Raw genomic sequence first — 25,064 nt, forward strand, 5'->3', positions numbered from 1 at the left:
GTGTACTGCACAAATATGTAGCCAGCAGCTGTTTTTTTTTTTTTTTAATTAAACAGACACTTGAGGTTAAAAATCCCCAAGTTCAATGTAAACTTCCTTCTGTGCTATTAAGTTTGGATCGCATCCAAAAACTCGATAATTTTATTTTATGTCATTGAGTCTGTTTGTTTACATTTTGCATTTCATTCACTTTTCACTGCTGGGTTTTCTTCCCAGCTCAGATTCACTGCCAGGGAGCAGCTCCTGCCTGGGAGCTTTCCGAGGGGGAGGGCACGGTGCAAGCACAGACCCTTGGGTTCATTTTCTGACTTGTGCTGGGTTGGAAGGGCTTTGAGGGAAGCAGTGTCTGAGGCAGCCCTGCAGGGCTGGGCACTGCCCGGGCTGCCTGGGCACTGGCTGGCTCCTGTGCCAGGGGCTCGGGGGACTCGGAGCTGCCGAGCAGAGCAGGATCCAGCTGTCTCACAGGAGCAGCTGGAAATGACAGTGAAGGCTGCAACAGGAAAGTGTGATAAATTAATGGACTAAAACACCGTGAGGGACTCGTTAAAAGAAACAGCTTTAGGAGAAGCTGTGAGGAGGACTGGAGTGTGAAGGGGAACAGGCTCTGCGAGGGCCCGGCTGTGTCTGGGGAAGAAGGGGAGGTGCTGGTGCCTTTACACCATCTGATCATTGCAGAAATTGATCCTAATGGGGAACTTACAGCTTTTCATATGGTTGAGGGAAAAGGGGGGAAGCTGGAAGAGTTGATTTAGGCTGGCAGGAGAGGGTGATGCCTCCCCAAGTGTCTTGGGGTTCAGCACCTGCAGAGAGGATTGTTTGACTGAGGAGCAGAATCAACAAGGGAGCCAGAAGAAGTAAGATTAATAGATTTAGCCTGGAGGTTGAAATTAAGTTTAAGACTATCAGTAAGTGAAAGGAATAGCATAGACTGTTGCTTAAGACAGTGAAGGTCTGTAAGACACAGAATGTCCCTTCCAGTGCCATGTTCCCAGGATTTTCACACTCATATTTCATTCTTCTTCTACAGTGTTTGACTTGCATGACTAAGTAAAGGCTTTTTTCTTTCTCCTTTCCCCCCTCCCTTCCTTTTAAAACTATTTTTTATATAGCCTGTTCCCAATTGAGGCTTTTATTGAGAAACAAATGCTTTTGGTTAGCTTCTGTGTGGAATCAGTCCAGCTTTAAACCATTGCCACGAGCAAAATTCATTGACAGAAAAAAAAAAAAAAATCCAAACAAACATTCCCCAAGATGGGGCACTTCTTGAAGGGAAGGAATTTTTCTGTCTTTGGGTCTGTGTATGATAGCTGCCCGTGCATGGCACACAGAGACAGTGCCCAGTGCCCACGTGGGGAGTTACACAAAGCCCAGCTGGCTGAGGGAGCCAGCCTGGCCTGGGAGGTGGGCACAGGGCTCTTGGGTCAGTGTGGCTTGCAGCTCAGGAGGGGCAGGAGTGCCCTGTCCCCCTGCTGGGGCTGGTGTGCTCAGGGGCTCTGACAGACAGAGTGGCTGGGAAGAGGCTGTGGGGTGTTTAGGTGATGTGGGGTTTGCTGTTTGTTTGTTTGTTTGTTTGTTCATTCCTGCAGCTCCTTAGCTCAAGGGAGCACAGTTTGAGCTCTCCTGGGTAGCTGTGTCCCTCTCATGCAAGCCTGTGTTGCTCTTTTTTCCCTTCCCTTTGGGCAGGAGCTTGTTCCAGCTTCCCCTCCAGCTGTGCCTGCAGCCCCTGCTTTGCTGATCCTGTGCCAGAGAGGGGGCAGGCCCTGAGCAGTGCCTGTTTCACCTGCCAGATGTTGTTCTGTGCTCTCACTGACCCTGACCAAAGCCAGGTGCTCCAGAGGCAGAGCCCAGCTCAGGTCTGTGCCCTGGCAGTGCTCTGGGCTCTGCCCCAGGCAAGGAGCTGCTCCTGTGCCAGCCCTGGGGTGCCCAGGGGTGCCAAGAACTCAGGGAAGGCTGAGGAGAATCTCCTCTGGTTTGTGAGCTCCACATCTGCCCCAGCTCAGTGCTGGGCAGCTGCTTGCTGCCTCTGCTCTCCTCTCTCCCACCTTCTTTTAAATTCCAGAGCAACTTAGTGAGGGGCTTGATTTGTTCTTGTTCCTGCCTTTGTTTTTCCAAGGCAGTGAACGTGTTTTAGACAAACATAATGAAACAATTTAGAAAAATAAAAGGAATGGAAATAACCTTGTATAAAGTGGCAGAGAAAAACCACTCTTGGCATCATCAGCTGTGCTGACGGTGAGGCACAGACCATCTCAGCATGTCAGAGACACTTAAATCTGCTTCATGTGAGAAGCCCTTTGTGGAGGCAGCTCTGCAGAGCCTCTGCTGCTGGTGGGGCACAGAGAGGCTCTGGTGGCTCCTGCCTTTGCTTTGCTTTGCTTTCTCACAGGATGGTTCTGGCCAGAATTTTGTTATTGTTTCAGATCTGTTGACTCTCTAATCCATCCTCTTAAAGAGTGCAGGGTGTAAATAAGCCATGATTAAAACCCCAAAGCCCACACCAGCCTCCACCTCACTGTTGAGTTCCTCCACTGCAGGGCTGGAAGAGCTGGGCTCTGGGGGTGGCTTTGTCTTGCTTGGATTTCAGAGGAGTGGTGCCTCCAGAGTGCTGGGATTGGGGAGCCTGGTCTGCTTGGAGGTGTTTGCAGCGTGGATGTGGGGGCTTTGGAAGGAGGGTGATTTTCTGGTCTGCCTAGAGAAACAGCTATCTTTTATCATGGTTACTGCTGGGGAGTCCTAATGAACAAAAAGTCCTCCTGTCACAAGAGTCCTTAGCAAGATGTTTGTATTTTTTTAAAAGGGAAGAAAATTGTTTCTTCCCCTTTTTATTAAACAGTAATGCAGGTTCAGACTGTGTTCTGGTGAGTCTTTAATTGGCACAAAAGGGCAGTTTAGCTTCATCTTAAGGAAGAGTTGTCAAACAAGCTGGAATTGTTTGGCACTCAGAAACATGCTGAGCAATAGGCCCTGATTTGCATCTTCTTCTCAAACATCACAGAGTGCTGGAAGTTCTTCATTGGCATGAAATGAGCTTCTAATGAAGACACTTCTCCAACGAGGATGCTACCCCTGCAAGAAATAGATTTCCTGTCAGAAATGTAATTTCTGGCTGGAGAAGGCCCCCAGTGGGAGGTGCCAGCTGGAGGAGCTGACTGGGCAGGAAGGAGTTCATGGACAGGGACAGAACGGGCCAGACTGGGATGTGCTCTGTGCTAAGAGCCCAGGCTGTGCCATGTCCCTCCCTTTCCCCATCCCCTGCATCTCTGAGGATTATAAACCCCAGATCTTGTTTTGATCAGCCTGCGGATGTTCTGGAGCATCTTGAATTGAATCAAAGCAGCAAGAAATTGGTTTTTGCAAAGAAGCTTCTTAAATGAAAGAATTCCATTATGTAATTTATTTTTTTTTAAAATCCATGTAGTAATTCCTTTAAATTCTGCTGTGTATCTCTTGTGTAACACAGTGGTTTGGGCCACTACTGGAGCATATTTCATTAACAATGTTTTTTACTTCCTGTGTTTTCTGGGGCTCCTTCTCCTGGCACAGCTGGTGCTGTGCTGTGCTGCAGAGATGTGTGGGTCAGTGGTGCTCAGGAGGGCCAGGTGTGCTGGTGAAGGATGCACACAGGTGTGCTGGAGGTGTGGAGGTGCTCCCAGGTGGAACTGGCAGCCCTGAGGGTCCGGGGGGCTCTGGGAGCCTCTGCCCCACCAACTGACTCTGACCCTGCCCTGCTGTTGGTGAGGTGCTAAAAGTGTCTGTGGTGGATGCTGTGCTCCCATCACCCCAGGGAGCTGCTGGGGCTGGTGTTTGGGCTGGTGTTTGGTGTTTGGGCTGGTGTTTGGGCTGGCTCTGGGCTGTCTGTGGCAGCCTGAGCCCTGCTCCCCGTGCCAGGAGCGCGTGGTGCCCGCCCTGTGCTCCCGGGGCACTGGAGCTTTAGTTGGATGGAGACAGCTTTTAGGTCTCAGGTTTCATTGTGGTGTTGTTATTGTTGTTCTCCAAATTCCCTTCCAATCCATCTGCTCTCCTGACATCCTTTTTATGTTGTTCAGAAGACGGGGAAGGAGTTGCATTGTGAGCACGGTCAGGTCAAACTCCTCACTTTTATCTCTGCTCTCTGGTAGGTGATGGGCATTTGGGGAATAAAGCACTAAGAACAGGGTTTAACCAGCCTTTGTTTGCTATTGTCCAGCTGGGCCTGAGACAGCAACAGAGATGGGAACAATAAACAGGGAGAGGAAGGAGAGATTTTAAACAGAACTGTTCTTTTTCCTCCTATTCCGGTGTTCCTGGAATCTGACACATTTTGGTTTTTAGTCCCAGCTGTATTAGTAAAAATAACACTCCAGCAAGGTGTGTTCGGTGCAGCTCAGCACAGTTCTGGGTTTTGCTTCGTTTTTTATGCATTTAACTGCATAACATTTTTATGCAAATGCCAAAGTCTCCCCTTTTTTCTCCTTGCCACTGGATAAATCTGTGTTCACCACGGTGTGCAGCTGGGTCTGTTGGTTTAATGTCATTTGTGAGCATGTTTGCAGAAGGCTCTGCTGTCTCAGGTCACCGTTGGGAGTTTTTCCTACTTAGTTGTTTTCATTTGGTCTTCTGTGGTTTTGGGGGCTGGTTTCTCAGTCCCTGCTCCTGTTCTTTCCCTTAGAGCAGGTGACTGATTTTCACAGCTGATCATAAAATGGGGGAGTCTGGCAGAGAGCAGCGTTGTTGGGCCAGTTTTATTATGCTAAACAGCTTTTAGTCTTTGGCATATTGCATTCTCCTGTTTCAACCCCTCTCCACACAAGCTTTAGTCTCTTGTTTTGCTGCTCTGGAGCATCCCTGGGGATCACAGTGTGACTGGCCTGGGATTGAGTCCTGCCCCCCTTGCTCACAGTATAAAATCCTGTGGAATGGAAGAGAATTTCCTCCCTGGCTTTGTTTCAGATCATAAGTACAATAATATACCAAATAACTAATACTGTGCTATCCCCTTCTTTCATCTTTTTTTTTCCTAAAAATCCAATCTCCAAGTGATTTGCCTGTTGGACACCTGTGGACTCTTGGGGGATGTTGTTTGTGCCACCACACCCCGTGCCCTGCTGTGCTGCCAGGCACCTGGGAGGAGTTTTTGGGAGGTGCAGGTGAGGCCAGGCTCCAAGGCAAGGTTTGCCTCCCCCTCCTCTCCCCGGACCCACTCCCTCTCCCCGGGAAGTTATCTTTGCAAATCTCCACCTCCTTCAGAAAGGCTGGTTTTAATAGCTGCACTGCTCTTAATTTCTAAACCTCAGGAGCAGCTGTCCAGTAGGAATAGAGCCTGGAAAACAAAGCAATCAAAGGAGAGCTGTGCTGCTCTCGGGACATGTTTGCTTAGCAGAGTCTCAGGGGATGCTCAGCCCGGTTCTCTCAGCAGTGTGGAGGGTGGGAAGCTGCACCCACAGCATCTCCAGCTCCTGGGGTGTGTGAGGGGTCCCCAGAGGAGAGACCTGTCCTGCTGCACGTCACAACAGCAGCCCAGCCAAGGGAATAACTCTGGGAGTGAATCTCCTGTCATGCTGCCTTTATGAATGCCTTTGAAAGGAGAGACCAGACACGGTGGAGTCGCTGGAAGGGCATCTCTGAGAGGGGTGGGGGAGCCTTTTCAGATCTGCTTTGTACCTGGTTGTCATTGCAGCCAGAGGAACTGCACTGCCCTTCACTGGCTGCAGGTCCTAAACAATCCCAGCTGGGAGGCTGAGGCTGGAGATACTCCTGCATCTGCTTGGAGCTCCCTTGATGGGCCTGAACCACTGGGGAGGAGGAGAGGCAGGGGCTGCTGGCACTGCCCAGGGCAGGGACCAGGGCACAGCCCACAGTGGGCAGGGGAGCTGGCACATCAGGGCACACGAGGCTGCACACCCTCGCCCCAGAGCACGGAATCTGGATGTGCTTATTAGATTTTCAAATGTTATTTAGCTTGATTGCAGCCTTTTTACAAAAGGAGTTAAGACACGGATATAAAAGATAATAGAACTATAAATTGCAAGTCAGGTTCTTATGAAATCAGTAAATTATTCATTTAGCAGTTGTGTGTGTGCTAATTTCATGTTGCTATGGTACCTCGGGGTGGAGCAGGGAGGTCAGCCTGCGAGGCAGGGAGCTTTGGGGAGGACAGAGTGTGGCACACAGCCTTCAGCTGGATGATAAATTGCCTCTTTATCTGCTGCTGTCCAGGGAGAGCCAGAACAAGCCACTGAAAGAGGTGTTTCACACCAGGTAGCGGGTTTTGGAATTAGACCAAAAATCACACATTTCACTCTTGAAATTGGTCTAAGTGTGCTTTGTCTTTGTGACATCTCTGCTCGGCCTCTCCCTGGAGACAGACAGATCCCAGCATCCCTACCCCAGCCTTGGGGCTGCCTCCCTGGTGCAGTGCAGGGTGGAAATAAGATGATCTTCCACCCCAAACCACTCTGTGGTTCTGTGAGCCCTGCTTTCATGGTCCTGCCTCTGCCATTGCTGGGGCTGCCTGTGGAAAATGGGTTTTTCCTGCTCCTGCTTTCAAGGAGGGGACGTTGTTTTCTCTTGGCAGAGCTGGCACCAGCAGTGGTGGCTGGCCAGGCAGGTACTGACCACTCTGTGATGTCTGTGAGGACAAAGTGAAACACTTTAAATGTGGCCAAGACTCCTTCATTCCAGACCCAGTGTTCTTGGGAAATGGAAATCTTCAGAGCTGCCTTGGGTACAGCAGCTGAAGACAGGATTTGTAAAGTGAGTGTGTGTTTACCTGAGTGTTTCCCAGAAAAATGGGAGGAAGGGGAGCAGAGCCCCCAGACCATCCAGTCCAGGTGTGCTCAGGCAGGGAGCGAGGGCTCCAGGCTGCCACTGTCCCTCTCCCTGCTCCAGATGAGTGCCAGGCACCCCTGCACCACTGAAACTGATCTGCTGGGCTTTGGTACCAAGGACCTGTGAGGCTGCATTCCCAGAGGGAAACAGCAGCACTGCCTGTTCTGCTGTGCCTGCTTAACTGAGCCCACTGTGGATGGTCAGGAGCGTGGGTAGCTCATTTTTTTTTCCCGGGGACACCAAATGTGTGGAATCTGCAGGTGGGGGAGTGTTGGTGGTGTTTTGCACTGGGCAGTGCTCAGCCTGCCCACGTGCTGAGTGCTGCTGCACTCAGGTAAGGAGATAATGATCACATCATTAAGGCACTACCAAGGCTGGCATCCCTTGTTAGGTCAACACATCGATCTTGACATTACACTGCAAGATGGTTTTTAGATAATGCCTGTCTGTCCTGCCTCTTGCTCCAGGAGCAGGAAAGGAGAGGGGGAGAGGAAATGCAAAACTGAAAGTGTCTCGACCCAGATCTTCTCCCCCAGAATAAAAGCACTTTGCTCCTTAAAAGATGAGTTGTGCTGTGGAGACTGCAGCCTTGCTGCTGCTGATGGGATTACTGGCAGATTTCCTTTAAGTCCATAGAAATCCCGAGGTACTTGCTGGGCTCTGGGCAGAGGAGTTGGTCCTTCTATAAAAAGAACCTGCTTTAGCCTCGTGTGTTTGGGTGCCCAGAGCCTTGGAGGGAGGCTGAGCTGGCCTGCCCTGGCTTTGGCCCCAGTTCCCCATGGCCATCCACCAGTTCACTGCCCAGACAGCCTCCCTGTGGTTTACAGCTCTCCTTTCCAGCTCAGCAGATATTTGCATTGTGCCCATCCTAGGAGCATATTAGAAATCCTGGAAATGCCTTTCCTGTCTCCCTGCAGAATAAAACACCTCTCACTCTTTAATAAATTCTTGTCTCGTTATCTTTTCTGTATTGAAGCTGTCCAAGCCTGTTTTTCTCATTTCATTGGGCTCTTTATATTGTGCTACTTAAAGGCAATTTGTAAAAATAGCAGCAATTTTACTTTATATATGTATGTGTGTGTGTGTTTGCTATCACTGAAGCTTTATTTGGTATTTTAATCTGGCCTACTGACTGCACTTTTAAGGACTTATAAATCAAAAGTGATAGTTCCAAAAACACATGATGTTTTTTAGTCCCTGACTTGCAGAGAAGCAGCACTTACACCAGTGCTGAGCTGGTTCACTATCCCTCTAAATATATTTCATTAAGAACAGTCCATATGGTGTGTTAGGGAGAAGGGGAGTGCAGAGCAGAACCTGTGTCTGCCAAAGAAAACTGTTTTGATCTAATGTTGAGCATAGTACAACTTGGGGGGGGAAAAAAATAAACATTGTCAGATGGGTCCTGCCAAATTTCATGATTTATCAAGAGTTTCAGGCTGTTCAGTGGATTTTTTTTTCCTTCTAAATACTCCAGTTTCTGGAGTCTTGTGATTTACACAAGACTGTTCATTTTCATTTTTTAAACATGTTGTAGGAAACACCCTCAAAACATGGAGCCCGGAAGCTGCAGTGTCAGCAGGTTAATGAATACTTTGCTGCATTTTATTGAAGATCTGCTGGGTTTTTAGTGCCTCCTGTGATTTGGAAGTGGTGAGCTGTGGAACTTCAGGGTTTGAGTGAAAGAGGAGCTGGGAGAAGGTGACTTTTTATGGTATTTCCCAAGGTAAATCCATCAGACTCGTTCTCCCACTCCCTTGGAGCTTCACTGCTTTCACATGCTGCTTCTGTTCACTGGGTGAACACTGCACTGAAGTAAATTTTACAGGAATGAGATGGGGGGAAATTGCAGTGGAAAATGAGCAGAGGATGAAGATGAGGAGGAGTCCAAAGGGCTGTGTCCTCCAGCTGAACAGCAAGGCTGAAATCTGGCTGCTCCAGCCTGCTGTGGATCTGGGTGTGAGATCAGAGCTGTGGCCTTACTTATGGGAGGGGATAAATCTAATTTCTAGTGCACTTAAAACTGGGTTAGCAAAAGCACAGGCAAAATATTGCAGAGAACATTTGCCTCAGCCTTGTCGTGTGTGACAGAGCCTTGCACTTAAATCCATTTCCCAGCTTGCAGCCACCCCTTGGAAATGCCCAATTATAAATTTGTGAGTCTTTTCATTGCTTGTTTCCAGGTTATTTTTCTTTCTTTCCTTTTCCTTCCCCCCTTTCTTTTCCCTTTGCCTATTTTAAGCCTTGGCTCCAGAAGGAACGCTCCGCTTCCCACAGTCCTTCATCACGCAATGTTTTCAGCAGACACTCAAGAATTAAACATGTACAATTTCCATAATACTGATTATCCCTGTTTAAGTGCTATTTCAGAGGGTATTAATTTCTGTTGCAGTAGCAGCCGCAGCACTTAGCACCACCAGCCCAGTTTTCCCTCTGTGCCTTGGGCTGGAGTTTGGCGTGAGCTGGGATTTGGCTGGAGCTGCTCCCCGCTGCTTTTAGCCCCTGTTTTAGGGAGGAGGGAGGGAGGCAGGGCCAGGAGCTGGTGCTGGACTGGAGGAGGGCTGCCTCTGTCATTTCTGATATTTTCTGATTTTTGTATGCAGAAACACAAAGCACAATTAGAATACAGTTATATATCCTCATCGTTATTAAAGCTTGGATTAACATGACATAAAGTTTTGTCTGGGGAGCCTTTTGCTATGGCTCAGGGAGCATTTTTGTGTGACAGTAATAGGCTACAGTTAATATACTTGAATGATACCAGAATCTGTGTAATAAGACAGAACAAAGGGGGTTTATTTGAAGCTGAATTACAAAGGTGGAATTATCACTGTGAACAATCCACCAAGATCGCAGCTTAATTATTGTATTTGGCGTTATTTCTGTGAAATAATGTGGAGTCAGGGAAGCAAAGTTGAAAAATATCTCTGGCATCTTGGAAGGACATCTTGTCAGTCAGGAGGGATTGATGTGTGGACCTGTCACCTCATTGTTAACACCCAGATCCTCTCTCTGCCCGGTTTTGCCGTTTGTTTGATTTACCGAGCCTGTTTGCCGTGATTCAAGAGGCTCTCGTCACGTTTCTAGGAGAGATTCATCACTGGGACATAATCCATTCAAATAGCTTTTGGGCAAGAAATAAAAAGTGTTTGAAGCCAAGAGGTTTCAAACAAACCCTTCAAAGGCAGCTGTTGGGCCCTGCGGAGAGGGAGGAGGGAGGGCAGGGTTGTTCTCCAGGGCCTGGGGAGAAAAAGGAGTGAAAAGGTGGGAGCATCCCTCGGGAGCAGTTTGGGGGAGGCAGAACCTGGGCACTGCGGAGTCTGCAGAAGACAGGAGAGAAGACACATGTCCCCTGCATGTGGCACACCTGGAAATGGCACCTTTGGAAAACTCTGGGCCATTTTTACATGTGAAGTGTTATTCAACCATCTTGTGTTTGCACGGGCAGTTCTCCCTCTGTGCCTTTGCCTTGAGTCCTCGTTACACAGATAATAAGAGGGGGGGAGTAGGGTTCTTTTTTAAATTTTCATTTAAAAACTAAAGAAAATTGCTTCTTTCTCACAAAGAAAGCACTTTGGTGATGTCAGGAGCAGGAGGTTGAATTGACTTCAACAACAAAAAAGGCCTCTCAGAGCAGCAGCCCTTGTTTTTCCTTCAGCAGGCTTTAAAGGAGGAGTGCTGTGGTTCCAGGATCCCAGCTCCAGTGATTACCCTGTAATCCCCATGCCGTCCAGGGGTAATTAAAAATTGCAGCTGAACCTTGCTTTCAGATGCCTGGGTGAGGCTCTGTCAGGCTGATGAGATTGGTGTTGTTGACACGTGTGAAAACTCAATTTAGGCAGCGGCCGCCGTGGTTCCTGGGCGTTCAGCCCCTCTCCAGCAGGCTGACCCGGGCAGAGCGGGCTGCACGCTCCTCCCAGGGCAGGGGGACAGGAGCTCAGCACAGCAGCACCACTAATTGCTTGCTTTTGAATATTAGATTCAGCCTTAATGGCCTGCCCTCCTGGAGGATTGTCTTTCCCAGCATTTCTGGTGGCTCACTCCGGAGTGGGAAGGGGTGGAGCTGCAGGGAACAGAATCAGGGTGGAACATGAAAATCCCATCCTGGCAGCCCAAGCTGATGTTCCTGTCTGAGTGCCCTGATTGAGCTGGGGTGGAAGGGGCAGGCTGCAGGCAGTGTCCCCAGGTCCTGAGTGATGGCAGTGGCATTCCATGTCCCCTGCTCCCCGTTCTGGAAGCCGGGGCTGCGATTGCAGCACGGAATGATGATTTAACATAATGATGATTTCTGCCCTGAACAGGCTTCAGAGAATCATTCCCTCAAGTGCTTCGGGCCCCTGCCCTCTCATCAAGACTAACTGGGGTATTTTAAGAGGTAAAGAAGAGTCCAAAGCCCTGAGCAGCAGAAATCAGAGCAAGTGCTTCGTGTTGGTTATTTCTCCTCTCGAGCTTGTGGTGTGGGTGGTGCAGGGATGTGCTGGGGCTCTGAGCTCAGGAAAATCCACATCCCAGGCTCTGGTGTTGCATAGCTCTGCTCTGTCCAAGCAGGTTCTGAAAGCAAAGCCAGGGACTTGTCTTCTCCTGTTCTTATCACTAATTTGTGGCAGTGGGAGAATCACTTGTGCTTCCTGTGCGTGGGCACTGCTGGAGCAGCCTGTCCGTGTGAGGGGACTGCTCCCACAGCCTCAAAGTCATCTGTAAAACATGGTGTGTCATCAGAGCACTGAGTTTGGTGAGAGTGCAGGTCTCTGACCACTCACCCTGTCAGCAGCTGCACGGGGGGAGGATTTGGAGTGTTCTGCACAGGCAGAGCTGCTGCAGCCACCATCCTCCACCTGCTGCAAAGCCAGGGTTGGAGGGTGGGCTTGGACCCCCTGGCCAAAAAAAAGGCACCTTCTTGAGTGCAGCTTCACCAGCATTGTCACAGCAAGGGTCTGGTTTGCAAATGGTTTTTCCATAAATTATAAAAAATCCCTAAATGTAGAGAGATAAGCTGTGTTTGATTTGGGGTGGAAAAACAAGGGAGGACAGTTCTGTTTAGAACAAACAGCCCTGGAAAAATATTCCTTAATATGCAAGTCAGTATATGAAAAGAACAATAAAAGGGAAAAGGATCCAGCAGGAAATAAAATGAAACTTTTTTTCATTACAGTCAAAGAGAACTTAGATGAGTTTTCCTTTGCTAATAAACTGAAGTTTGATTCTGCAGCTGAGCCTTTAGCTGGAGCTGGCTGTGGCAATTGTTCATCCTTTATTTTTTTCAAATCTGGGCAATAAAAAAGCCCTTCATGCATCAGGAAGCCTCGTAATGCAATCCTTGTCTTATCTTCACACTTATTCAGCAGGTATTTACGGAAGGGCAGCAGGAAGCTCTTTAAACCCGATCCTGTTACTTTGCTCAGGATGTCTCTTAATCAGATCTGTGTCCCTGAGTCTGGCCTGCCCTGGGACTGCTGCAGAGGCATCTGTGAAAGCACCCCGGGGCTCTTGTGAATAGAGCTTTTCTCGGTGTTCTCAGTAGCAGGGAGGGCTCTGAGCTGGGTTCTGTCTGTGGCTTCAGGGCACTCAGGGAAAGCCCACAGGTTATTCATGGATGGTGTGAGAGGGGAGGGACACCACAGCCCACCCAGTGCCACCCCTGCGTGGGCAGGGACACCTCCCACTGTCCCAGGGTGCTGCAAACCCTGTCCAGCCTGGCCTTGGGCACTGCCAGGGATGGGACACCACAGCATCTCTGCCAGCCTGTGCTCACCACCCTCAGAGGGAGGAAGCTCTGCCTCATATCCCTTCTAAACCCACTCTGGACATCATCGGTGGCCTCCTCTGGACTGGAGTGCTGTGGCTGCAGCAAAGCCAGGACAGAGGCTGGTGCTGTGATCAGTGAAGTGGCAATGTCCCCTTGGAGGAGCCGTGTGTAAATCTGGCTGTGCAGGCAGTGGGACTGCAAAGCCCATCAGGAGGGCAGGCTGCCCCTCCTCTGGCTGGGGCTGGAGCAGCCCTGGCACTGCCAGGATCAGCTCCAGCCAGGCCTGGTGGGCAGCACCTCCAAAGAGTGTTTGGAAAAGCAAACAGATTGCAACTTTGCAGTGCTAATATGCAAAGGAGCCCTGTGAAGGGAGGAAGAATTATTTCTGCTGACGGTGCCTAATGTTCCGTGAAAGTAAAATCTCCAACGCCTCGCACCTGGCCGGCTGGAATGCTGAAGGAGCAATGTTCCAGCAGGGCATTGCTGTGCTGCAGGACCCAGAGGAGAGGGTCCTGCCCTGCCCCACGGCACCCCTGGGCACTTCCCTGCGGGGCCCACCTGGCCTGAGAGCACCTGGGGAGGAAGGGAGCTCCTCTGAGCTTTGCTGCTGGTGACTCTTGTGGTGTTTGATCTGTTTGTGCTTCAGCTGAGGGATGGGCTTGCAGGGAGCTCTCAGCCTTTGCTTTCCCAAGAGCAGAAGTTCTCCAGCCTTTCAGCATCAGAAGCTCAAACCTGTCAATCCCACGGCCCCAAGAGAATAGTTAAAAGTGTTGTGTGTGCATTTGAAAAGTATCCCTTGTGTGGCTTTGCCTTGGGTTTTTATTTGGTGATGGCTCCTTCGGGCAGGTGGGGAGGGCACATGGAGCAGGATGATGGAGCCTGGGCTCTTCATTCAGTTCTGATCCCACCAGGAAACGCTTGCCAGAAGTTGTTCTGCTGTTGGGGAAGTTTGCAGAAAATAATGCCCAGTCTGTGCACTTGTGCAGGGAGATGGGGCCTCGGTAAAGAGCTGGGGAGGGTGAGTGTGGGAGGGGATCCCCAGTGCCAGCAGGGAGCTGAGGCAGGGTTCCAGGATGGTGCTCGGCTCTGGGGCCACGTGCAGGTCACTGAAACGCCTGTAACTCAATTTCCCTTCCAGTCCCACCCTCTTCCTTGTCTGTGAGATGGGTAAAACACAAGGATGTTTTGAGGCAGGGTGAATTAAGTGTTTGTCAGGGAGGCTGGATCCTCTCCAGCAGATGTTTGGAGCAGGATTCTGTTCTTGCCTCTCTGGGGAAGGGCGGTAGCAGGAGCTCCACTGTTTAACCCCAGTTCCAGACTGGATGACTGGCTTTAGCTGTGGCACCTCTGTCTGTGGCCAGGTCAGTGTGTGTGTGTTACACTGATGGGTACAAAATGTGTCATTGTAGGAGCCCTTGATTTGCCTGTGTGCCATGTGCCATCTGTGTCACCGTCCAGAGCTGTTGCAGGCATGTAGGCAGCCCTGCCTGGCTGCAGCTGGGAGAGGGGAGCCCTGCCCCTCTGCTTTGCCATTTCCAGGGGGAACACATCCCTGGAATTCCTGGTGCTGTGCCTGGGGGATGGGGGACCCCTCCTGGGCAGAGCTGCCCCCCAGGCTGGCTGGGTCAGTGTCCCACTGCCAGGCAGGGACCCCGTGGCTCTCCCTGGGTGTGTGGCTGTATCTCATCTTTAGAGAAACGTCTCTGGGAGTTTGTCCATCCCAACCATTCTGCTGCTGGGGAGGTTATTGCCTTATGCCCCTGGCCTGCCTTCTTCCCCCTGCCCTTCTCTCCCCCCTCTGTGCTGCTGCAGCCCCCGAGGCTGAGGAAGGAGCTGTGTTGATGTTTCTGAGCTGTTCATTGCTTTGGTGGGGTGTTCTGCCAGAGCCTGTGTCAGCTAACAGGTGCTGGAGATCTGGGGGCACAGGGAAGCTCTCAGTCAAGACAGAAGTAAAGGAACCCTCCAAGAGTCCTCAGTAGTTTATAATGGGATGGGAGCTTTGCTTTCATCAATGCTCCCTGTTATTAATGCCAGAGAAGGAATTAATGAGAAATGCTCTATGAAGTCATGTTTAATTTGTCCTGCTGTGGAAAGCTGTTTTTTCTGGAGAGCATTAGTCATTCTTACATCCCCCTTGGTAGAGTGAGCGTTGAGTAACGTGCTCGTGTTTTGCAGGAGCATTTTGAAGGCCAGCAGTAGCCACAGTGCATTTTGGCAAGCACTGGGGATGCTCTTTGCCATGGCACGGCTGGTGAGCGAGCCCTGAGATTAACGTGATTGAATGACTGTTTTAATTTCAGCCCTGATGGAGCAAAATTAGTTACAATGATATGTGTGTGTTGAATGAAATTGTAGTTTTATTAGCTATAATTGCTGAAGAAGACTTTTTAAAGCCTTGACTGCTGGGGGGAAAAATTGCCAGCACTGGAATTTGTGCTTGCACAGTGTGGCATTGATTGTTAGCGTGGTGCACAGTCCATGCCCAGGGCACACTGGGCAGGGAGGGCTCAGCCAGGGGGCTCCCCCTGTGCCCCCAGCACCCCAGGAGCACAGAGCAGTGAGGGAATCCCTCCCCAGGGAGCTGGGAGCCAGGGCTGCCCCGGGAATCTGGACTGGCACCCCAGCCTGGAGGTGCCTGGAGCGCTGGCCAGGGTGGGGTCAGCGTGGTGGGGGGGTGGCAGAGGGACCAGCCACGCTCAGGGCTGGGGCTGGTGTGGCCATCCATGCTGGGACACTGCTGAAGGAACCTGGCTGATGGTCAGGGGGCTTGGGGAGCCCTCGGGCCCGAGACAGAGCTGTGCTGGGAGAGGGGATGTGTGTGACAGAAAGAGGGGGGGGATAATTTGTTTCTTTGTTTAATTCTGTTGTAATCAAGCCCAGAGGCCCGGTGTGGGGGAGCTGTTTCAAATTGTCTGCCCTGCAATAGGCATTTGTCTTAATTTGTGTGGGGGGAGGTTGTAAATCTGTAGGAGCTCGCTGGATTTCACATGCACATTTCAAATCCCAGCACCTGACAGCTCACTGGCAGCTAAGAGGTTTTTCTGCTTCAGAAAACAAAATATTGGAGGAGTTGTGCTGTGTGGATAAATAATTTGAGGAATTAGACCAGAATATCCACACACTTTTCTTGGGAGAGCAGAAGAGGTGATAGACCTGTGAAGTTCAGGAGTCAGGGATGGAGGGAGGAGAGGCACAGCCAAATTGTGTGGGGCTGGAAGTCGTCCTTCAGTGATTCCTTCCCTCCCCAGACCCAGCTGGAATTGCCACCATGATCCATCCAGGTGTCCATCCATTTGTCTGCCCTAACTCTTCTTCACCTGGAAGGGATGGAGACCATAGTGCCAGATCTGCCTGGGAGTGTGGAAAACACTTTGGGGAGCACAGGAACACCTCAGCCTGCTCTGGGCGTGTTGGGAACTCGGGGTTTGGATCAGGAGAAGCCTTCCTGGGCTGGGTGGGGAGGCACAGAGGCTGCTTGTGACCCTTCAGTGCAGGTGTGGTGCTTTCATGGTGGAAGTTTTACTCAGTGAGTAAACTTGGCCCAAATGGAAGGAGCAGAGCATGGAGGTGTGGAGTGGTGGTGGTGCTCCTGTGCACACAGGCACCCTGTCCAGGAAGGCTGGCTTCACAAGGAGGCTCCGTGGGCACCTCCTGGGGCTGTGTCCTGCTGGCATTGTGCACTTGGAGGGATACAGGACGAGGCTTAAAGTTTTGCAGGAAAAAAGTTGGTTTTGTCCTTCTGCTTTCAGTGGCAGCCCAGTGCTCCAGCTCCTGCAGCACCACCCTAGAGATTCTTCTGGAAGCAGTGCTGGCTTTTGGAGGGCACTCAGCCTGTTGGTGACAGTGTGAGTGACATGGGGCTGTGCTGGGGCTGAGCAGCTCCTCGTGGAAAAGAGGAGTGGAAAATGCCAGCAAGGAAAGTAGGAGGAACGACTGGAGAATAATACTGTGTGTTCCTGTGCTGGGCTAGATCACTTGCATTAAATTCAGAGACTTTCTGAGTACAATTAATAGTCATTTTATTTAGGTCACCCTAGTTTTGTTGCTTTAAATGTATGCCTCCATTAAAGTGGAAGAAAATCAAATACATTTATCTCCGTGGAGCCTTTTGTGAACTGGTTGGGCATATTTTAAATAACCCTGGGAACTGTTAGGATTATTAAAGCCTTTGGCTCCTCCAGGTTTTTTTTCTTTCCTCCTATTCTCCCCTATTCCTCCTTCCAGGCAGTGAGTAATGAAGTGGTAGAGCCCTTCCTTTTCTCAGAGCCCCAAGTGGATTGGAAAAAAAAGAAGTTAAATAAACTGAAGCCTATTAGTTAGGCTTTATGTAAGAAACTGGGTCTGCATTGGCTGTATGGATGGGCTGTGCTGGGACAGAGGAGTCTGGGGGCCTTAAGTGTCCATTTGTAACCAGTGCTCACTGGCAAGTCTTTGTTTTCTCTTTTTTTAGTTACCCTGAGTCCCGAGACTGTTCATTTCGGAACTCTCACTTGATGCTCAGAAGGAGTCTGCATTAATCAGCTCCTTTCAGCTCCATATGGAGCCATACCCCATGTGAGGAGGGTGGCTGTGGGCTGCCTGCTGGTGTCTGAGTGCCCTGGGTGGGGGTGGCTCAGCCTCCCCTCCTGGGCTGGGGCGTCCAGGGCTGCCCTGGGGCTGGGGTCCAGCCAGCAGCACGTGGTGGGGGATGGCCAAGCCTTGCAGGTGGCAATTCCATCTTCCAGTCCTGCTCCTAGCCCTGGAAAAACCTTCCTTGCCCCTTGTGCGCAGAGTGTGAGCTGCCTGTTGTGAGCTGGGACCTGGAAGAGTTGCAGTTGAGCATCTTTAAATGAGCCAGGGGCTGGAGGAGGGGGTTAACGTGGCAGCCACAGCCCCTGAACGTGCTCGAGTTTCAGCTCTGGGCTGGTTTTTTTTTTCCCTTCCCTGAAACAGGGATCAATTTGCTTAGTGCAGGGTTTACTGGCGGTTACCTTGACTGTGTCCCTTATTTCTCCTTGATGAAAACTTGAACAAGCCGCTTGTGTTTGCCTCCCGGAGAACCGTGAGAAACGGGCTGTGTGTGTGAGGCAGCCTGGTCTGCTCATTCTATTCAGCCCTTTGTACATTCAAATTCTTCTCGTTGGAGTTCTTGCTGTTCTGCCAGATTTCCATACCATTGATGGGGTTTCTGCATTAATAAGTTTCTCTCCCCCCTCCCTCCCATCCCCTCACCACCTTTTTGCAACTGGTGAAAAGTTTTTCTGAGCGCGCTGCCCTCTCCACATTGATTCTCTCCTCCTGCTCCTCTCACCAGCTCTCAGATGTTTTATTTTGCAAAGCGTTAATAGAATTTCCCTTTTGCCACTGCACTTTATCTATTCAGGAGGTTTCAAGAAGTCTCATTGTGTCACTGGGCTATGGAGGAGAGAGGCTATTCTTCTGCCACAATGGCTGCCCTAAAAAATAACGCAGGGTGGGGTGAGCACAGAAAGGGCAGAGACGGAGATAAAATGTTCTGACCTTAGGAAAGAGAAAAGATAACCAATTAGACATTGTTGAAAGGGCACCAGCTGGCTCAAAGAACACCCCACTGATCATTTTTTCTTCAAGGCATACTTGGGCCACGTCTGAACTCAGCTGCAGAGACACTCCCCCCGTGCAGGTTTCATATGTGGAGTGTCAGGGCTGACCCTTTTCCAGGAGCTGCTGCCCGGCCCTGATCCCAGCAGTTGGTGCTGTTGGAGGGGGGCAGTGCCCACTGCAGGGTGCCTGTGCTCCTGGGGGCCCCAGGAACCTCCCTCCTGGATTAGCCCTGCAGCCTGTGCTCGTTACTGCTAATAGGGATTTATTTGCATAAAAAAGATCCCTGCCAAGATCATCATTCCAGCTTGGTACACATGGCACAGAGCCCTCTTTGCCCAGAGGATGGTGTGTGTTGGGCAGGTGGGAGAAGGGAAGGGAGCTGCAGAGCCCAGTGGGGCTGGGGGCTGCACCCAGAGCCCCTCAGCCCTGCAGGGCTGGGGCTGGTGCCAGGGCCAGCCCCTCCTCTGCCCTGGCAGCCCTTGGAGGAGCACGGTGAGGCTGCACAGGAGCTCTGTGCTGCTGCTGCTGCCAGCAGTGGCTGAGGCATGGCCAGGCTGGAGCATCTCTTCTCTCCCTAACCAACCCAGCAGCCTTTTTGCAGTCCCCAGTAGTGTCCTTGCAGGAGGAGGTGTCATTTTGGCAGGGCAGTAGAGCCTGCACTCAGGCTGGGGGACAGGGCACCTCCCTGGGCTGCTGGGTCTGTGCTCCTGCACCTCCAGGAGCTCTCGGGGCTCTGGGATGGGGTTGGAGGGAGAAAAGTCCCAAACTGAACCTTTAGCAGCTGGGGACAGAGGGTGGCACTGGAGCTGTGGTGCCCCAGGAAACAGCAGCAGGTGCAATGTGTAATTTTTGGTTCCAGTGAGGACAAGACCTGTGAGAATGAAAAATAAAGATTGCTGAGCAAACATAACCCTGGAGCAGAGATAAGCAGCACGCAGGGTGAAGGGCAGCCTGGTCCTTATCTGCCTCCTGGTATTGCTCATCCTGGTGAGTTCTCCCCCTTGGAGGGAAGACAGACAGCAGGACAGAGGGCTCTGTGCTTGATGCACTTTGGGTTTTTCAGTGCATCAGCGTCTTTGGGTCTCAGTCAAGATGGGTATCAGGAGACCTGCATTTCTGCACCCTCTCAGGCCACTGCTGGCACTTTCTGCAAACCATTTTGACTGAAAAAGTTAAGAACAACTTAAGCAGAGACAGGTTTTCAGATGAATTTCAGGCATCGTGTAAGGTTTTGCTGCACTATATTTTTTAACAATCTCCTGGAACATATTGCAGTCCTTCAGAACCCCAGGGAGGTTCAGCTTGTGTTTCCAGCACCTTCCCAAACTCTTTCTCCCCAGCCAAGGCTGAGAAATATTTCACAGACAGAAATGTCTGTTGCCTAAGAGGGCACTTGGGGGGACAGGTGAACCCTTTAGTGGCACTGTGTGGGATGAGGAGAGCATGTCACTGCATTGTAAATCACTTAGCTAAAATAAATGATTTATAGAAAGCCAGAGTACAAGCCCAAGGAAGTACAGAAAAATTACTGGGGAAAAAAAAAATCCAAAAGCCTCAAACAAACAAACAAAAAACCCCAAAGCCACACCCCAGACAAACAGTGGAGTCCTTTAGAGGATGAAACCTTTTCTTTAAAGTTCTTCTTCCTTGTTGCAACACCTTCTGTAATTCAGTGTTAGAGGTTTTCATCATCCCTGAGTTTACAGCAGGGAATTGCAAGTCTGTAATTTCATCTCACAGCTTGCCCAGGCCATGTCCAGTGGCACATGGGACCCACCTGTCCCCACTCCTGCAGCCTCAGGGCAGCAGCTCAAGGTGTGATAACGCTGGGGAATCAACCCCAGCACCACATCCTTGTGCAATAAGTGCAAAATTTTAGGTGTGGCTGCACAGATTAAATGGAGGTGGAATAAATCATGCAAATCCTAATGAAAGTTGAAAGCAATTTGGTTGCACTTCAATACGTTTCATCAGTCATCTCTCTTCTGAAGTGGAAATGCCGAGCCTGATGCGAATTAAAGTTTCTCCCTCCTCCCTCTCCCCTCTTTCCTGCAGCTTTTCAAAAGCCCTTTTGAAAACCTCTGAATACTTTTCTTGGCTGACCAGATTTTACCCTGCTCCTACCTCTTTTAACCTAATTCTCAACCAAGACAGTGACTCTAAATTTGGAGGAGTCACGGGCTTGGTTTGCATCCACACTTCCTCCCTTGGCCCTTCTGGTCTCCCTGCAGAAGGGAGATGAGGCAGGGCCAGGGATTGATGTGAACTGGAAGAGCTGCTGATATTTGGCTGTTTAGGGCCAGCATTTCACTGGTCCCTTCTCTGCTTTGGGATCAGCTGTCAGCCAGGGCAGGGAGGGGGAAAGCAGCAGGGTTCCAGAAGGAGAAGCTGTCCCTGGGCAGAGCCAGGAGTTCTGCTCCTGCCCTGTGCCCCTCCCTGTGTGTGTGCTGGGTCTGAGCTGCCAGCTGTGTTAAAGCACAACTCTCCCCTCTTTGTCTTGCAGGTAGAGGATGCCATGCTCATGTTTGACAAGACGACCAACAGGCATAGAGGTAAGAGGGACTGGGAGCTCTGACCTCACAGCGTGGCAGCTTCTGCATGGGGGGGCAAAAACCAGATTCAGTGAGATGAGCCAGTGGCCAAATCATGGCACTAAATCCTCTGTCCTGCAGGTAGCAGAGGAGGGGTGGCTGGCATGGAATGCCCTGTGCACATGGACTTTCTTGTTAGGAGTAGCTTTCCTGGTCAGTCTAATGACCAAAGTCAGGGGTTGTAGTGCCCTGGGGAGTTCAGCAGCAGCGAGCAAAAGCCTTGCTCAGGAGGATGATGAGCTCTTCCAGCCAGGGAGGCTGTGAGCAGCCAGTGCCCTTCCATCTGTAACAGGGACCTCTTCAAAGCTCCTGCTTAGGTTGAAAAGTTCAACCCTGACAACTTCCTTTTATATCCAGGGAGTTTTCCAGCCTTGCCCATGAAATCCCCCTTCAAGGGCCATAAATGCTGCTCTCCATCAGGATCCCAGCACGGTGTTTGTTGCATTTTAAAGCTGCCTGGTGTGGAGCTTTGGCCCTGTGGTCTGGGGGCAGCTGGGGGGGCTCAGGTCTCAGCTAGGCAGGCACTCAGCAGCTCTGGCTCTGACACAGGTGGGGCTGGGCTCCATTTGCTGAAAAGTCCCAAATCCAGGGCTGGGTTCCCACCTGGCTGTGAGCTCTCTGTGCTCTCAGCTCCCTGTGCCTGCCCTGCCCAGGCTGTGCTGCCAGGGTGGGCAGGAGAGCAGGGCAGGGCTGTGAGCCCTTCCTGTGCCTCCTGCAGGATGCCTGTCTGGTGTTGCCAAGGTGACCCCTGCTCTGTCCCTGGCTCTGTGCTGCTGTAAGCACTTCCCAGGCGGGAGGGCACAGCAAGTGTTGGTGTCTGTGCTCTGGGAGTGCTGAGCTCTGCTCTAGCAGCCCTGCTGCTGCCCTGCTTCAGCATTTCTGGGCTCTTTGGGGAGCCTGCAGGTTTGAGCCTGGGTAATGAGCCCCACAGGATGCATTCCTTGTCCAAAAACATCTTTCCACTGACTTACCAGGAGTAAAGGTGTGCTGAAGATGAGGGCTGCAGGTCTGGGGGGTGCCTTAGCTGCTGTGAAACCTTTTGGGTTTTTCACAAAGGGCTTTTTTCCCACTATGTGTGTTGAAGATGAGAGGCAACAGGTCATCCTTTTCTTTAACCCCCTGGGAATTCTGTGAATTTATTGGCTAATTTTTTTAATAGCTTGTTTTTCCTACATGCAGGCCATGACATTTTGCTCCACAGTAGCATCCCAGTGTGAGCTCCTGGATGAGGTCTAAGTGGGGAGGAACTAGAAGGCCCTAAGGACCAAGAGCAGGCTCCAAAAGCCCCTGGGTGGAGGTGATGTTACCCCACAACCTCCCCCTGTGCACCCAGGTCTGTCCCTCTGGGGACAGCTGGGGCTGGGGTCCCTCCCCTGGTGAGGAAAGGAGTTCTCTGGCACTCAGGAGACTCAGCTCTGTTTGGGAGGCTGTATCCCAGGCTTACCCACTGCTGGGTGAAGGGCAGTGCTGCTTGTTTGCTGGGATTAGCCCAAATCCTGGGAGCAGGGAAGAGGGGCTGAGCTCTGGGCCCTTACCCTGCCAGGCACGGGCGGGAGGAAAAATCAAGTACAAAAGGCAGAGTAAGAGTCCTCTTCATCTTCACACTTGAATTTTTCCAGCCTTTTGTGGCATTTCTTCCTGCTCTGCACAGGTAGCTGGTGCTAATCAGCCTAATGAACTGGCTCGGGGCTGTGGTGATGAAGTGAGTTCTGCCAATAAAATCACCCCAGATTTTACAAATTGTGGCACTCTGATTGTGTTGGAAGCGTGCTTAAAATGCAGTAGCGTGCAGCAACAATGTTAATGGCAATTCTCGAAACCACTTGTGGGTTGCAATCTGTATCCCCAAATTAGCCAGGGGAAGGGGGAATGGCAGATAAAATATCCACTGTGGTTTGCTGCTGCTGGGCTGTGCCTGGTGTCATCATGGGCACGGGAAGGGAGAGGGATCCAAATTCACTCCCTGCTGCTGGAAGGTGAGATAAATTTCCTTGCAGGAAAATGGAGAGGGTTTGTTGACATAATTCTGGCACGTGTGTGTTGCTCCTGTGTGTGCATTTGGGAGTGTGTAACTCACTGCTCGGTGGAAGTGCAGGGATTGAGCCAGGCAGAGGAAGAGGGGCTTTCAGAACTGCTCACCCTGGCTGGGAAACCCCACCCAAAATAAAACTTCATGCCTGGCATGGAGCACTTTGTGTCTCTGGTGCACTTGATCTTGGAGGTCTTTTCCAGCCTTAATGATTCTATAACCTTAGAAATGCCATCAGGCCAGGCATGCTGTGTCTCTGCCAGGGGTATTTTAATGTCCAGCTATTCCTGGATGTTCTCTAAGGAAAATGAGACTCAGCTCTTGCATTTCATGCTGATCTGTTTAGCCATATTAAAGGCAGGCTGCAAAATCTGTGTTAAATTGGAGTGGTTATGTTTTGGTGTATTGTAGGCAAGACAGTCCCTAGAATCACTGGGGTGTCTCCTTCCAGGGGTTCTTCTGGCTCTGGGCACACAAAGAACCAGCCCCAGATAAACAAATATCCCTGGGTCAGCTTGGTTAGGTGCCTTTTTTTTTTTTTTGGAAAGAAAGCGTTGGTGATCCTCTGTTTCTGTACTACTGTATTCCTGCAGTCTTCTAAAAACCACACACAAAAGTTCTCCCAACATTCTGGCAGATCACTTCTGTCACTTTCTTCACTGCTTAAAATTTCATAGAGCTGAAAATTACTGGGTCAATCTTGAAAGGATTCAGTAATTGGAAAGAAAGGGGAAAAAAAGAGGGTGGTGTTATTTTGTTACCCTTGCAAAGTGCAGATAAAATCTGGAGTTCAGCATTAGTTATTGATCTTTGGGGGTGGAGGGAGCCTGGCAGGATGATGATGTCCTTCTAACTTCATTATGGAGAGGAGCTCCAGGAAGCATTTCAATGTGCTGGGCCGTGCCCTTGGGCTGGCAGAGGGTTTGCTGTTCCCAGCAAAGCTGAGCCAGAGCACCAGACACAGCAGGGCTGCTCGAGGGGAGCAGGCAGGGAGGCACAGCCAGAGCACTCGAGGGGTGCCAGGGTGGGCTGTCCTGAGCTGATCCCATCATGAGGTGAGGTGAGCCAGGAGAAGGGGTCCAGAGGTTCCTCACCTCAGTGGGATGCCCTTGGTGCCAGCCCTGGGTGATCCCTGCCCGGGCTGTGCTCGTTCCTTGGGTGCCTGCAGCCTTCAGCCACTCCAGGAGCTGTCCAGGACCCTCATCACAGCAGCCCCACGTCCTGGACTCACAAAAAGCCTGAGATGTTGAGTGAGTGACCCCCCCAAGCTGTAATTGCAGGTGCTGAGTGTAATTCTATATGTTTTTCAAAGCCATCCAGCCCCCAGAGTTATTTTCACATCAATTAACCCTCTTGCACAGTTAAGGATGGCAGTGGAGAGAGGAGGGAAGTGACAACGTGTGATTTGGACTCCTTTAATCTTAAAACTAAACAAAATTAATGCGAGGCAGGCTGTCTGCAGGGTACAGCCAGCACCCTGTTTGGGCTCAGACATCCCCAGGGAGGGACTCTGACTGCTCAGAGCTCTGCAGTCACTCACTCGGGCTTCTGCAGCCTCTGAGAGCTCTCCTGTTCCTGTGCTCGTGAGGAGGCTGCCCAGGCAGGGGCTGGCTGTGTCTGGGGCTGGAGGGTGGCTGAGCATCCCTTGGGCTCCCTGGCCCTTGCAGAGGGGCACCAGGACGCTGTGGGTACCCCCGTGTGGCACCGTGGAGTGCCAGGGGTGGGGGTTTGTCTGAGCCCACGGAGCTCAGGCTGAGAGGTTGGTGCCCCCCTCCCACCAAAGGCACACCCCAGAGCACAGGGGCTCTCCCAGCCTTGCCAGGGGCTCTGCTCTCGGGGAGGGTTGAGCTTCATGGCTGTGCTGTGTGCATCCAGCAGATTCCAGGGCATGGGTGCAGCTGTCCAGGTGGAAGCAGTTGGCATAAGGGCTGTGTTTCTTGGGAGAGTCAGGGGTGATGCTGTCAGGGAGATACTGGCTGTGCCTTGGCCAAGGAGGAGGCTTTTCTGAGGAGAAAAATAGCCTTTTGTGTTCTGTCCAGCTGCCAAAACCTCGGTTCAGGAGCTGATCTCTGAAGTTATAATTGACATTTTTATAGATGAGATATAAATATAATTAAGTCACTGCAATTATTTGTTTATCGCCATCTCCCTCAAGTCAAGCAAGGTCATGTGCATTTAAAAATACATCCCCAGGCAGTTTTGAGAAAAGAGTAGTTAAAATCTATAGAAATAATTGCCTAATTTGGTCATTTTGAGTGTAGCTTTTCTTGGCAGCAGCCTGGCTGTAGCACAGAGCACCCTTGGAAGGGCTGGGAGGGAGCCTTCCCTC

At 50.9% G+C, this 25,064-nt stretch overlaps 1 protein-coding gene across 11 annotated transcripts in view; it reads left to right on the top strand.

Moving 5' to 3' along the window:
- MSI2 (musashi RNA binding protein 2) overlaps nt 1-25,064 on the top strand; it is a 201,133-nt gene that overhangs the window by 100,481 nt on the left and 75,588 nt on the right. For all 11 annotated transcript variants that reach the window (XM_050981603.1, XM_050981604.1, XM_050981606.1 and 8 more), the window contains exon 7: nt 20,619-20,667. In XM_050981603.1, coding sequence (XP_050837560.1) covers nt 20,619-20,667 — 49 coding nt within the window. The remainder of the gene's footprint in view (nt 1-20,618; nt 20,668-25,064) is intronic.

This window comes from Serinus canaria, chromosome 19 (assembly GCF_022539315.1).
Source record: "Serinus canaria isolate serCan28SL12 chromosome 19, serCan2020, whole genome shotgun sequence".
Lineage (NCBI taxonomy): Eukaryota > Metazoa > Chordata > Aves > Passeriformes > Fringillidae > Serinus > Serinus canaria.